Genomic DNA, 12,433 nt, shown 5'->3' with positions numbered 1-12,433 from the left:
CGAAGCTCCTCTCCCCTCCGACATTTTTATTGGACGGAGCTTGATGGGGGTAAAAAGATCAGAAAACACACACGGGCCGGTCAAGGGGACACACACAGGCACGAGGGTCTCTCCCGGAGCCAGCATCGGGATATTGGCCTCGGCGGAGATGCGCACAGTACTCCATGGCTGGTGGTCAAGGCACTGTCGTGGGCGCCGGGCAGTGGCTCACTGGCTGTGCACATCCGGGCGTGTCAGTTCGTCCCCGCTGGCTCAGGGGCGGGCTCCTGGGGGTGAGGACAGGGTGTCAACAGCTGTGTGACACACCAGCCACCCGACCCGGCGCTCACACCGGCACTGTCACCCGACACGGCGGCTGACATGACCTTCCCGCTGGTTTGCTCACCCACACTGGGGCAGGGCTGTGGACCCCGCCCTCCTCCCTCCTCCCTCCCAGACCCACCTTGCTCACTCTACTGACACGTGAGCAAGCAGCCTCAGCTCCCACCACCGAGGGCGGGCACACTCCTGGGCCCCAGACACCGCTGTGGCCATGGGAAGAGCAGCTCTGTGGCCTCCTTATACGTGTGGGTTCTGCTGCTGTGGAAGCTGATTCATCAACAGAGGCCTCGAACTGTGCCATTGCCGGTTGTGTGCACACTCGGGGCGTGTGTGCAGGGGTGGGTGGGCAGAGGGTGGGCAGAGGCTGGCCTCCCACTGTGCGATCACCAGGTGTGTGAGGGTGGGCAGAGGCTGGCCTCCCACTGTGCGATCACCAGGTGTGTGAGGGTGGGCAGAGGCTGGCCTCCCACTGTGTGATCACCAGGTGTGTGAGGGTGGGCAGGGGCTGGCCTCCCACTGTGTGATCACCAGGTGTGTGAGGGTGGGCAGAGGCTGGCCGCCCACTGTGCGAGCACTGGTGTGCACACACAGCATTACCCCCCTCCCCCGTGTGGTTCCCAGAGTATGGGTGTGACCCTCTGGCAGGTTCTGGGCAGCTGCTGACTGTTTAGGAACGGGCGCCCGTGGCTGGCACACTTACAGATGCACACAGACCACTCAGGAATGAAAGCCCTGACACACCCACGAGACCTGGCACAGGCACGTGGCCTCCCATGCTCTCTGGGCAGAAGGGAGGTCAGGCCCCGGAATGGAGGTCCCAGCACGGGGCACACGAGTGTGAGGCAGAATACTTACCACCAAGCCCGCCGTGCCGCCCTTCCTGTCAGGGGCCCTGTTTGTGCAGGAGCCTTGCACGAGGAAGCTGTGGCCGAGTGTCTCCGCAGGGGTCACAGGAGATGCTTCCGATGTGTCAGCTGAAAAGGGCACAAGCGGCAAGATCAGCTCCAGCACGTGAGAGGAAGCGCCGTGTCGGGCACATGAGTGCTTTCCTCCCCGGCTCTCCCGGGACTCTGCTCACAAACTACCTCACACGTGTGTGGCACACTGCTTCTGCGGGACCCAGGTGGGTGAGAGGGAGGCCTAGTGTGGATGCCGGCACCAAGCGTGTAAGCCAGGACTCTGGGCCCAAAGGCCACTGGCCTCACAACACTCTCACACACAGGGACACTCGCGCACTACCACACGCATACACGGGCACTCACAGCACACCGTCTCACACACTCACAAGAGGGCCTAGCACAGCCCTCGGGGAGAGGGCACGCTGGGTCTGGCCTTCACACACGGGGCCTTGACTTCCTCCCACCATTGTGGTCCTCACTGCCACACACCTCTCACAGGAGGGGCCGGCAGCTTCCTCCTCTGCTGCCTCGACGTGTCGATGGTTTGCACCTACAAACAAACACGGCTGTCAGTGCAGCTCTGCAGACTCGGGGCGTGCAAGCCTGTGCTGGGCGTGCAAGGCTGTGCGGGGCTGCGGGGCGGACAGACCTGGCTCTTCTGCTTCCGGTCCCGTCTGCGCGTGAGGCTCACGCACGGGGCGATGTTCAAGCCGGCGACCGTCAGGGCTGAAATGCGGCTCTCGATGTCGGAAATCTCCACGGGCACACGCGATCACAAACATGGAAAGGAAGCATGTCGGGTTAAAGTGTGCCAACGCAGAAGGATTGAGGCTGCCATCGTGTGTGCATGCATTCGCTCATGATTTCACTCACTCACTCACACATTCACTCACTCACACATTCACTCACTCACACATTCATTCATTCACACATTCACTCACTCGCTCACTCGCTCACACACTCACTCTCTCACACAGTTCTGCCTTTTCTCTTTGCGGCAGGGTCTCGCACTCGGGGCTGGCCTGGAACTCTGGGTCATCTGGCCTCTGCCCTGTAAGTGCCAGAGTTACAGGCGTGGGCACAGCACCCGGCTTTTTCCTTCATTTACATTTTACTAATGACGGGTGTAGCTGGCTCGGCCAAAACAAACAAACAAACACACACACAAACAAACAGGCGAAGGCGGCAGAACCCTGGGGTCCAGGCCTCCATCCGAGCAAGAGACACGGGTTTTGCCAGCTGCTCTCTGAATGGATGTAGGGCAGGAAGGAGCTCACGCTGGGAGGTCACGCCCTGGAGAGACCCGGCTGAGGTTTCAGTAACCGGACACAGCCTCAAACTCCCTTGTGAACACTCATCGTTTCCACCTGCGGTTTGAGGCGCCTGTTGGCAGCGGTCAGTGGTTCACACTGGGCGCACGCTGGCCGAAGTGCAGACAACAGCAGGCCGAGGCGTGCCCTCCCTGACTGGGCGTCTGCTGCACCCTGCAGGTCTGTGCTCAGGGCCGTGGCAGGAGCAGGTGTGGTGTGGGCGTAAGCGCCGTCTCCGATTGCGTGCTTTACCGTATGGCTTCTCTCACTAGCTCGGAACTGGAAGGTTCAGGCCCCAGGGACCCGCTGTGTCTGGCTTCTTGGTAGTGTGATTACGGGCTTAATTTTACATTTTTTTTTTTTAAATGTGGAATCTGCTGTGAACACCAGGCCCTCAGGTGTTCAAGGTGAGTGTGTTTTACCAGTGTCCCCCAGGCCCCAGAGCTGGCTGGGAGCAGCCTGAAGCAGCACCGATCTGTGACAGGCACTTTTCCAGAGCATGGCTCATGGGAGCAGCCGTGTCTGAGCCCCGCTCCACGCTCACGGGCTGAGCCGTTCATTCCCCCACTCGCCAGCCCCCTTAAAAGGATTTGTCCACATGCACGTGTTGGGTGCTGTGTGCGGATTTGTGCGCTTGTGTGCAAATGCCCATCCAGAATTTCAGTTTCAGGGATCTAACGATTTCTTCCGACCAAGCACCAACACGGTGCACACACACACAGACAGGGGAAAAACACACCTCAAGTTTTAAAAAGTTTAAAGAAAGAAAAGGGTTGACAGTCCCAGCTATGGAAGGTTGGCTCCGTGCGCCCGCAGGGGCGCCTGGCACTGTGACGCACTCTCACAGGGGTCTAAGAAGGTTCATTTCCAGCCTGGGTCTGGGGCTCACCTGGAGCTCGGCGTGGTGCACCTGGGCTGCAGCTGCGGCCACCTGGTCCTCCAGATGCGCCAGCTCCGTGTCTTGCGTGCCGCTGTGGATGCGGCGGGCGGCGTCCTCCAGCTCGCCCAGCCGCCCCTCCAGCCCGTACACCGCACCCGCCGCCAGGTACACCTGCGGGGACAGCACGGCCTGAGCACCGCGGAGGCTGGAGGAGGCACCTGGGGTCGGAGACGCCGGGAGAGACGGAGAGACGGGCGCCCCACTTATCAGCACGTCAGCCGGCCGAGGCAGGGAGCCTCCAAGTCTCTCCCCACACACAAGGAAAGTGCGAGACGATTCACACTTCTCCTCCGGGACTCAGAGCAGGGAGAGCAACGGGAAACACACTGAGAGCTCAGCTGCGTTGTTTGGAGTTATTCAGGTGAACAGCCTTCGTGAGTGTCGCAGCAGACGAATGGGGAGGGCTGGAGGTGGCGAGGACAGTGACACACCCACCCACTCTACCGGACACCAGTGGAGTGCATGCACGGCCACACCCCAGGACTTGTTTATATTTTCAACCCTGTTACCCGTTAATGTTCCTTTTTTGTTGTTTTGTTTTGGAGACAGGGTCTCTCTGTGTGGCCCTGGCCGTCCTGACTCACTCTGTAGACGAGGCTGGCCCAGAACTCACAGAGATCCTCCTGCCTCTGAATCCCAGGCGCTGGGATCATAAGTGTGCACCAAGCACAGTGTTCCTTTTTCAGATGTGTATTTTTTATCACAGCCGAGACAGAGCAGCAGCAAACATAATCTGAGCCCTCAACACAGTCTGAATGTTAGGATTTTCACTATGTGTTTTCTGAAAGTCTGTTTTCTTGGCACTGCGGGGGGGGGGGGGGGGGACACAGAGGTTTGCTGCTGAGCACAGGTGCATAAGGACTCACTGCCAAAGCCAAGGGCCTGGCAGGGCCGGAGGCCATGGGGACGGTGCCAACGTGCTTCCTGGCCCAGAGACCCAGGCAACAGGCTCATATGACTTATCTTCTAAAATTCCATTTATTTATTTGTGTGTTTGAGTGTGTGTACATTCCTGTGCCACAGTGTGTGTGTGTGTGTGTGTGTGTGTGTGTGTGTGTGTGAATGTGGAGGTCAGAGGGCAGGTTGCAGGAGTCAGTTCTTTCCTACCACGTGGGCCTGGGGCTGGAACTGGGCCGCTCATACGCTCGGCCTCTGACCCTTTCCAATCCTCTCTGTCCTCTGCTCCCTGGTGCTTCCTGCCTTCATGAGCCACAGGCCGGAAGTGTTGCACGCCAACACATCTACCTGGCGTTTCTGTGGACTTGTGGGCATCTAAACTCCAGTCCTCACACTCACGTGACACGCACTTCAGCCATGGAGCCGGCACGCCATCCCCTGATTTTTTCTTTCTAACCCTCCCTGTCCCCAAGCCTCAGGAGGCCCAGATCCCACACACTCCGCAGAGGACCACACACTGTCCAGATGCCCAGCTGGCACCTGGAAGGCTGGAGCGCTTGCTGGCCACAGAGGCGTACGGAGCACGGGGCGGCTTTTAAAGAATGTCCTGTGCAGAGGCTGAAGTCCTGCTTCCTCCCTCACCCCTTTCCTCCCCATCCCGGCGCCGCCTTTCCTGAAGGAGGGGGAGCAGCCTGGCCCCGTGTGTAACTAGGCACAGCCGGAGTCACTGGGCCCCACCACCACATACAGAAGGCCACTTCCCTGTGCCTCCCCCCCAGTGTCACTTGGTGGACTCCTGGCTTCCTCCTTGCTCCTGGGGAGCCCGGCCTCAGCCTTTTCGAGAACACAGGCAGCGGCGGTGAGGGTGCTGGTCCTTGCAGGATTTGGGGACAGCTACAGTTCCCCTCTTCACGAGGCGCTCACCCTCCACTGGGCACACTCACACCCCTTACGTTTTCTTCCAGCGAGGTCAGCTGCTTGTCCAGGCTCGCTTGGTCCGTCCCGAGGGGAAATGTTCCCTTCTCTCTGTCGGGGGGCACTGGGGGGGCCGCCCAGGACCCCGCAGACTCTGCGATCAGCTCCTCCGTGGCGTTGATGACTTTCAGGACTTCTGTGGAGATGTTGCAGAGAGAAACAGCAGAACACTTCTGTTTGGTCCGACAACAGAGGGGACAGAAGACAAGAACAGCACATTAACAAAGACACAGAAATCCTTCGATATTCTGGCACCCATCAGGAGCTCAACTCGGGAATAGCATACACACTCACACACCTGTACTCACATACATATACACACACTCACACACTCACATATATACACACATAATACACTCACATACATACACACACTCTTACACACTCACACATACTCTCACACCTGCTGAAAGAGTGGGACTCTAAGAAAATCTACATAGATGTTGGAGAGATGGCTCAGAGGTTAACAGCACTGGCTGCTCTTACAGAGGACCCAGGTTCAATGCCCAGCACCCACTTGGTGGCTCCCAACCACCATGGTAACTCCAGTGCCACAGGATCTGATGCCTTTTCTGGCTTCTCTGGGCACAGGCAAAACAGTCACGTTAACAGAATAACTCTTAAACAAACAAACGACACAGCACCAGGGGGCCTAGAGGAAGGCTCGCGTGACAGTGAATGAACCCAGGTCCCAGGGAGGACGTGGGGCTTTAGGGGAGCTTCCTGTGCTTTGAGTTTATCAACTGCTTCACTTTCCAGAGGGCGTTTTATCTTCTCAGTATCACCTCATTCACAATCATGTGAAACTGCTTCTACAGTGTGGAGCTGAGTGAGGAGTCAGGCGACCTGGTGAGAGTCCAGGCTGCTCCTCAGTTCTAGAACTTACTCTAGTCATCCGTCAGCAAGAGCCCTGGCAAAGAACTCTCCTGAGGCCCAGCAGGCACTGTGTGCCTACAAAGATCTCAGGCCAGCCTCCTTTGTTTTCCTCTCTAAGCAGGAAGCAGCATTTCCCAGCCTCATTTGCAGCTAGGGCTGGTCTTGTGACGATCCCTGAGCCCGAAGAGGAAGTGTTCTCTGTTTATTTTCACACGTATGTTTGAGGTGTGCATGCCTGTGGGCGCACATGTGTGTACAGGGTATGCAGAGGCCCATGGTGGCCGCCGGGAATCTTTCCTGATCACTCGCTCTCTTCACTGAGGCAGGCTCTCCAGGCGAGCCCGGAGCTTCCTGATGGCTCCAGGCTCATGGCTCCCTTTGCTCTGGGGTCCCTTGTCTCCAGCTTCTGAGAGGTGGTCGCCCTGGCCTCTGGGGACAAACCCCTGTATCCACGTTTGCTGGCCGTGGCAATGGTTTCAACCACGGAGTGGTCCCCTGGCCCTGTGCTTGGTTTTGGAAGAAGTTGCTCCTTGGAATGGATTCTCCTTAGAGGAGGCTTCAGGCAACAGAGAAGGCAGCGTTCAGTCTTGAGTGAATGAAGCAGAGCCATCCTGCCCTCATGGCCTGCCCTGACCCCACCCTTAATGCCTGTCACACTAACGCACTGTCCTGGCCCTCAGAGGGGGGTTTCCTCGGCTGAGGTGTGTGTGTGTGTGTGTGTGTGTGTGTGTGTGTGTGTGTGTAGTCTCACATTTCTGTTGTTCGCAGCTGATGCTCCCGGGAGGTACAGGCTGGAATCTGGGCAGCGTCCCTGCTGCTCACCTAGAAGCGGCCAGTTGGGGAAATGAGCTGACAGGGACTCATGGGCTAGAGGAGCAGGACACCTGACCTGACCCCGCTCACCCACCGGCTCAGCCAGAGCCATGGGGGATTTCCACGGCTAACTCTGCCCCCGTGTGACGTCCAGCCCTGCCTGAGGGAGAGGGAACAGTCCAGACAGGTCTGCCTGAGAGTCTCACCTAGCTCTGGACAGGCTGTGACAGAGATGTGGGCAGGCAGAGGGGCTAGCGGTGGCCCCACTCTCAGCAGAAACAGAAAGCCAAGGACTTCCTCAGCCCCTGCCATGGTGACCCTGGAGCAATGGGCCAAATATAAGCAGGCTTTCAGAGCCCAGAGAGATGGATCATTGTAGCCACCTACGTTCCTCCGGGAATTAGTCATGTGATGGCTGAGCGGTGATTGTCACAGCATCAGACAAGGAGGGGGTAAGAGCATGCAGCAATGAACACGAGGCTTCCCTGGCCAGGGAGGCTGGCCCCACAGACACACTGAACAAGCTGGCATTAAAGCAGCAGGCAAACCTAACCTTCACGCAATGAGAGAAGGAGAGTGGAGTGGAATGAAATGATGAACGCATTATGGGCCGAGTACTCGACGTAACTGGAATGCAGCCAGAGTGCTTTAGCTTAGGTGAAGTGGGAGATTCCCGGAGTGTGGCAGAGGCACACAGCCTGAGCCCAAGATGGAGCCACCTCCGAGGGCCCAAGGGTTTGCTCCTAGGACTCAGACTGTCCCATCACAATCCACCCTGTGTCACACGGCCGACATGACAGCGAAGCCTACACCCGGGAGGCAGAGGTGATGAGAGGCAGAGGAAGGACTCCTCAGAGCCCCCGGCCCCAGGCCGAGTTTCCAGTCAGCCATCAGAACGGTGGGGAGCGAGTTTTATGGACTCCGCTTCCAGACACATCCACGGCTGACAGGGAGAGCACAGCTGACCTGCAGGAGCGACACAGTGTGGCCTCAGGAGATGGCTCAGCCAGCGAGCGTTCGTCCTCCGAGTGTAAACGCTCTAGTTCAATCCTAAGAACTCACTTTTAAAAGCTGGGTGCAGAGATGTGTGTCTGTTCCTCAGCTCTGGGGAGGCAGAGGCTACCTTGGGCTCGACTGCCCAACAGCTTAGCTAACGTGAAAGCCCAGGCCAACGACAGGCTTCATTTAAGAAAAGAAAAGCAGGGAGAGAAGAACTTAAAAGTACCACTTAAGGATGTCCTCTCTCTGTCTTTTTCTTTCTCTCTCTCACACACAAAGACACACACACACACACATACACACACACACACACACACAGAGAGAGAGAGAGAGAGAGAGAGAGAGAGAGAGAGAGAGAGAGAGGAAGCACAGTGTCCTGAGGAGAAATACAATTCCATTTCTGACACCAGATATCTTTGCACATCAGCAAGCCTTTCAACAATGACCTTGCTGACGTGAGTTCGTGTCTGGAAAGGGAGCACAGGAGAGAATTCAGAACCGTGGAGCAGGTGTGTCCAGCCTGCGGCCTTCACCTGATGTGGCTGATGGTTTAATTCCATCTTGAGGGGTGAAAGTGCAGAGGAAGGGACGTGAGCCTGGAAATCTTGGTCCCTAAGGCCTGCATCCTTCCTGCGGTTCCCCCATCCCTGCATCCTTGTGCAAAGGTTCCTGGGCCCAGTGTCTGCAGAAAGTGATGCTGAAGTCAAGTCTCAGGGGCAGGGATGGAGAGACAGCCCATGCTCGGCAGTCAGGACACGCTGCCGAGGGCCAGCACCCAGCTGCAGGCTCAGAACTTCCTTAACCCCAGTCCTGTGGGATCCAGCACCCTCCTCTGGTCTCCGCAGGCACTAGGCACACATGTGGTACACATACATACATGTAGCCACTCACACAGACATATAAAAATTAATTAAAAAATCTGAGGGGTCAGTGAGCAAAAGATGAATTAAAGAAGGGACAAGGTCATTCTACAGCCGTGGCCAAGTCTTTTTCCGAAGAAGCTCACTGCTAAGCCCAGGGTGAGGCCAAGCCACGCGGCACAGCTGGGAGCGTCCCAGTCTGAACCCCCGGACGAAGCGGCACACACTCACCACAGTGAGAAAGAACGCACACCATGGCACCACCCAGACCCACGGTCCACCCATCGCTTTCTGCTCCAAATTACAGATGCTTCCAATTAGCAGAGCACCCAGCGAGGAAACTGGTTCCCAAATGCCTGAATTTCATGGCTTTGTCTCCTTTTCAAAGGTAAGAAAAGACGCACCATATGTCCTCACAGAGAGCTGACAGAATCTGAGAGGGAAATAGTGCAAGTTGTTTCAGCTCTCATGAACAGAAGGCCCTTGGCGGCACCTCCAAAACCCTCAGATTCACTCTCCAGCAGACTCACGCCTCTGAGGAGTGACTTCGTGAAAGAGGGAGTACAAAACCGTGTGAGGACAGTGGGACGTGATCTTAATAAATTAGCATATGCAATAAGCAGATACAACCACACATCAGAGATCGGAGGAGAGCTGACTTCTACGAAGAACGGAGGGATGTGCCCAGGTGTGCAAGTGTGTACGGGTGCACATGAGCGTGTGTGTGTGTGTGTGTGTGTGTGTGTGTGTGCACATGAGTGCAGGTTCCTGTGGAACCCACAAGAGGGCAGCAGATCCCCTGGAGCCTGAATTATGGGCAGCTGTGAGCCACCACGTGCGTGTGCGGGGAAATAAACTGGGCCCTCGTAGGAGCAGTGCACCCCGATCTCACCACTGGGCCCTCCCTCTACTCCCTGAGCTCATGAACTTAGTTACCATGACTTTAAAGCACACACATGACGTCTTACTAGGCCGAGCCTCTTCAGCCATCCCTTCATTGTTCTGAACACTTCGACACTATTTCTGACTCTTCTGTCAGGCGACTCGGGGATGCTGGCAGCTGGTTGGAGTTCCTGTTCTGAATTACACTTCTAACCTCGTCTCTGTGCGGCCTCCTTCCAGCACACGCTCCAGCTCTGACCAGCTGCAGTCTTCTTCCCACGTTTTAAACTCACATTTCTTTCTTTGCTCTTATTACAGTTGGAATTAACTTTCTTTTCACCCCTCCATCCCAATCCTGCCTGAGATCCATGTGCATTTTTCATCTCACAGAGAATTCTCGGCTCTACGTGAGGCACTGGGGCCGGCCTGGGTAGTTAAGGAGAGCGCGGTGAGGTTTATGAACAGATCTCTCCCTTGGATGCAAAAGCTTTGCCATCTGTGCTCATCTCAGGGCAGAGTTGCTGTGTTCTTTTCATGTGCCTCATGGGAAGGTTCACCGTCTGCTCTCCCAGGAGCTCAGTGCTGCCCTGAGACCTTCCTTTTTCTCCAAGTGTGTGTGTGTATGTATGTGTGTGTGCGCTTTAAATCTAGACTCCCACACACACACACACAATAACCCTTTCTACAAGCTTGAAACCCTAAGCTCTCTACTCTCCAACTTTCAGAAGACAAGGCAGACTTGTAGTTGATGGGGAGAGCTGTGACAGGAGGAGGAGAAGAGAACCAGAGAAGAGGAGGGCGAGGAGGGATGGAGGAGGAGACAGAAGACACGGACAAACCCAATTTGCCAGCATCACGCTTTTCTCCTTCTGGCATTAGTTTCTTATTTGGAAAGAAAAAGCCTTATGAATTGAGAGAAATTCGGTGCCCCATCCATATATGGGTCTCCTGAGCTGTTACCCTCTTATAAGCACAAACAACTCAACGCTTGTGATAACGAACAAAGACGCTTTAAATTAAAATGGTCCAGGGTAATGGATGTACAAGTTGGTCTCTGATGTAGGAGTTTAGTAATGTGGGTCTTCAAGAAGCAGGATCATGGGCCATACGTCAAGAAACAACAGACACTGCCACAGCCCTTGGCAGCATGAGCCAGGCACACCTGGAACCACAGACATCCGGAACCAGGAGGGATCCAGAGGAACGGCTCTAGCCTGGGCACGTGAGAGAGGCCTGGCTCCCAGAATGTGTCAGCCCCTGGCTCTTCTTCCCACCCCTTCTCAGGAGGTCAGTTAAGCGCTCAGCCGGGAAGTTCTCCTGTAAGCACTGGGGAGGCCCTGGCCTAGAGCTGGAAAAGCCAGCATCCATCCCCACGCTTGGAAGGCTGGCCACTGGGGTTTGAGGGGCAGAGCAGCTACTTACAGAAGAAGCACAACCCTTTTGCACAACTAATTGCCTCGAGGTTTGGGGACAGCGCCGGAGCTCTGTAGGCTCTTCTGCCACAGTGTCTCATCATGTGGGGGTCTCTTACACCCAGCCAAAGCGGCCCAGTCAGCTGAGGGCTAAGTCTGCCACTGTCGGGGTCTGTCTTCAAACAGAAAAACCACGATCTAAAGGGGCCCTGCTACTGTTGGGCAGGACCCGGAACCCCAAATTCTAGAGAAAAAGAGAGGTCTGAGGTTCTCACTCTTTGATGCTTGTGTGCGAGTGTGTGCTGTATAAACTGGTGGTGGCTAGATCACGGGAGATGTCACAGCTACTCTGACCTTAAAGAGGAAATCTGCAGGTTCAGTCTGTGGTGTGCCCCGACACTCTGCACAGCATGAAGGGCAGCAGCTGTGGACACAGATCTGTGTCTGCATGCTGCCCTGAGCTCCCACACTGAGCACCAGCAGGGCTGTGTGTGGCTGGCGTGCGGAGCTTGTGATGGGGGGAATGCTAATCAACATTTGCTGGGCCCCTCCCACACGGGAGGCTCGCGCTGCATAATTCAAGCCTCACAACTCCCAAAGGCGTGATTATTCCTGCTCTGAGTGAGGACGAGGCATGTTCATCAAACCAATGATAAAAACCTGGGCCAGATCCTAGGGATCTAGTTACAAACAAGGCAGACAGACAGACAGACAGACACGCCTGTTGACATGCCAAGAACATCTTGCCAGAGCAGCGTAGTGGTGCTGAGCAGGAAGAGGAGGGTCCAGCAAGGGCCAGGAGCCATCAGGAGGCAGTGAGGGCACGAGGACAGACGGGAGGGCACAGAGGGCACTTGTGAGCAGCAGTCATGAGAGAAGAGCCCAGCCAAAGTCCAAGTGTGCAAAGCAACAAAGCCCTCGAGCGCCACACCCGTCTCTGTTGAGTGCATCGCTGCTTCGGTGATAGCAGTCTGTACCCACATCTCTGCCATCAGAGTCACACTCATCCCAGCAGGAGTTCTTAGGGCGCTGGGACCCCTGGGTGGGGCCAACAGTGTGAGTCAGTGTTAGACAACACGTTCTGGTCTCCACTGTACCAGGGCCGACACTGACTATCTGAGCTCGGCAGTACCAGGGCTGATGGCTCAGCTTTCCAGACGAGTTCAGGAGTCACTTCACACATGGGTCAGAAAAGCGTGAGAGTCCTTCACACACACACACACACACACACACACACACACACACACAC

At 56.1% G+C, this 12,433-nt stretch overlaps 1 protein-coding gene across 2 annotated transcripts in view; it reads right to left on the bottom strand.

Annotated features, from left to right (window-relative positions):
• The window catches only part of Myrip (myosin VIIA and Rab interacting protein), an 89,987-nt gene continuing 77,554 nt past the window's right edge, over window positions 1-12,433 (bottom strand). For both annotated transcript variants that reach the window (XM_055601564.1, XM_055601563.1), the window contains exons 12-17: window positions 5,321-5,515; window positions 3,420-3,581; window positions 1,870-1,974; window positions 1,710-1,770; window positions 1,177-1,295; window positions 1-266 (exon numbers count right to left, since the gene is read on the bottom strand). In XM_055601564.1, coding sequence (XP_055457539.1) covers window positions 234-266; window positions 1,177-1,295; window positions 1,710-1,770; window positions 1,870-1,974; window positions 3,420-3,581; window positions 5,321-5,515 — 675 coding nt within the window. In that variant the 3' untranslated portion in view covers window positions 1-233. The remainder of the gene's footprint in view (window positions 267-1,176; window positions 1,296-1,709; window positions 1,771-1,869; window positions 1,975-3,419; window positions 3,582-5,320; window positions 5,516-12,433) is intronic.

Source organism: Psammomys obesus, unplaced genomic scaffold (assembly GCF_907164565.1).
Source record: "Psammomys obesus unplaced genomic scaffold, mPsaObe1.curated_primary_1811, whole genome shotgun sequence".
NCBI classification, from domain to species: domain Eukaryota; kingdom Metazoa; phylum Chordata; class Mammalia; order Rodentia; family Muridae; genus Psammomys; species Psammomys obesus.
Note: the sequence above shows the minus strand (reverse complement) of the source record. Positions and strands in the feature narration are given on the sequence as shown.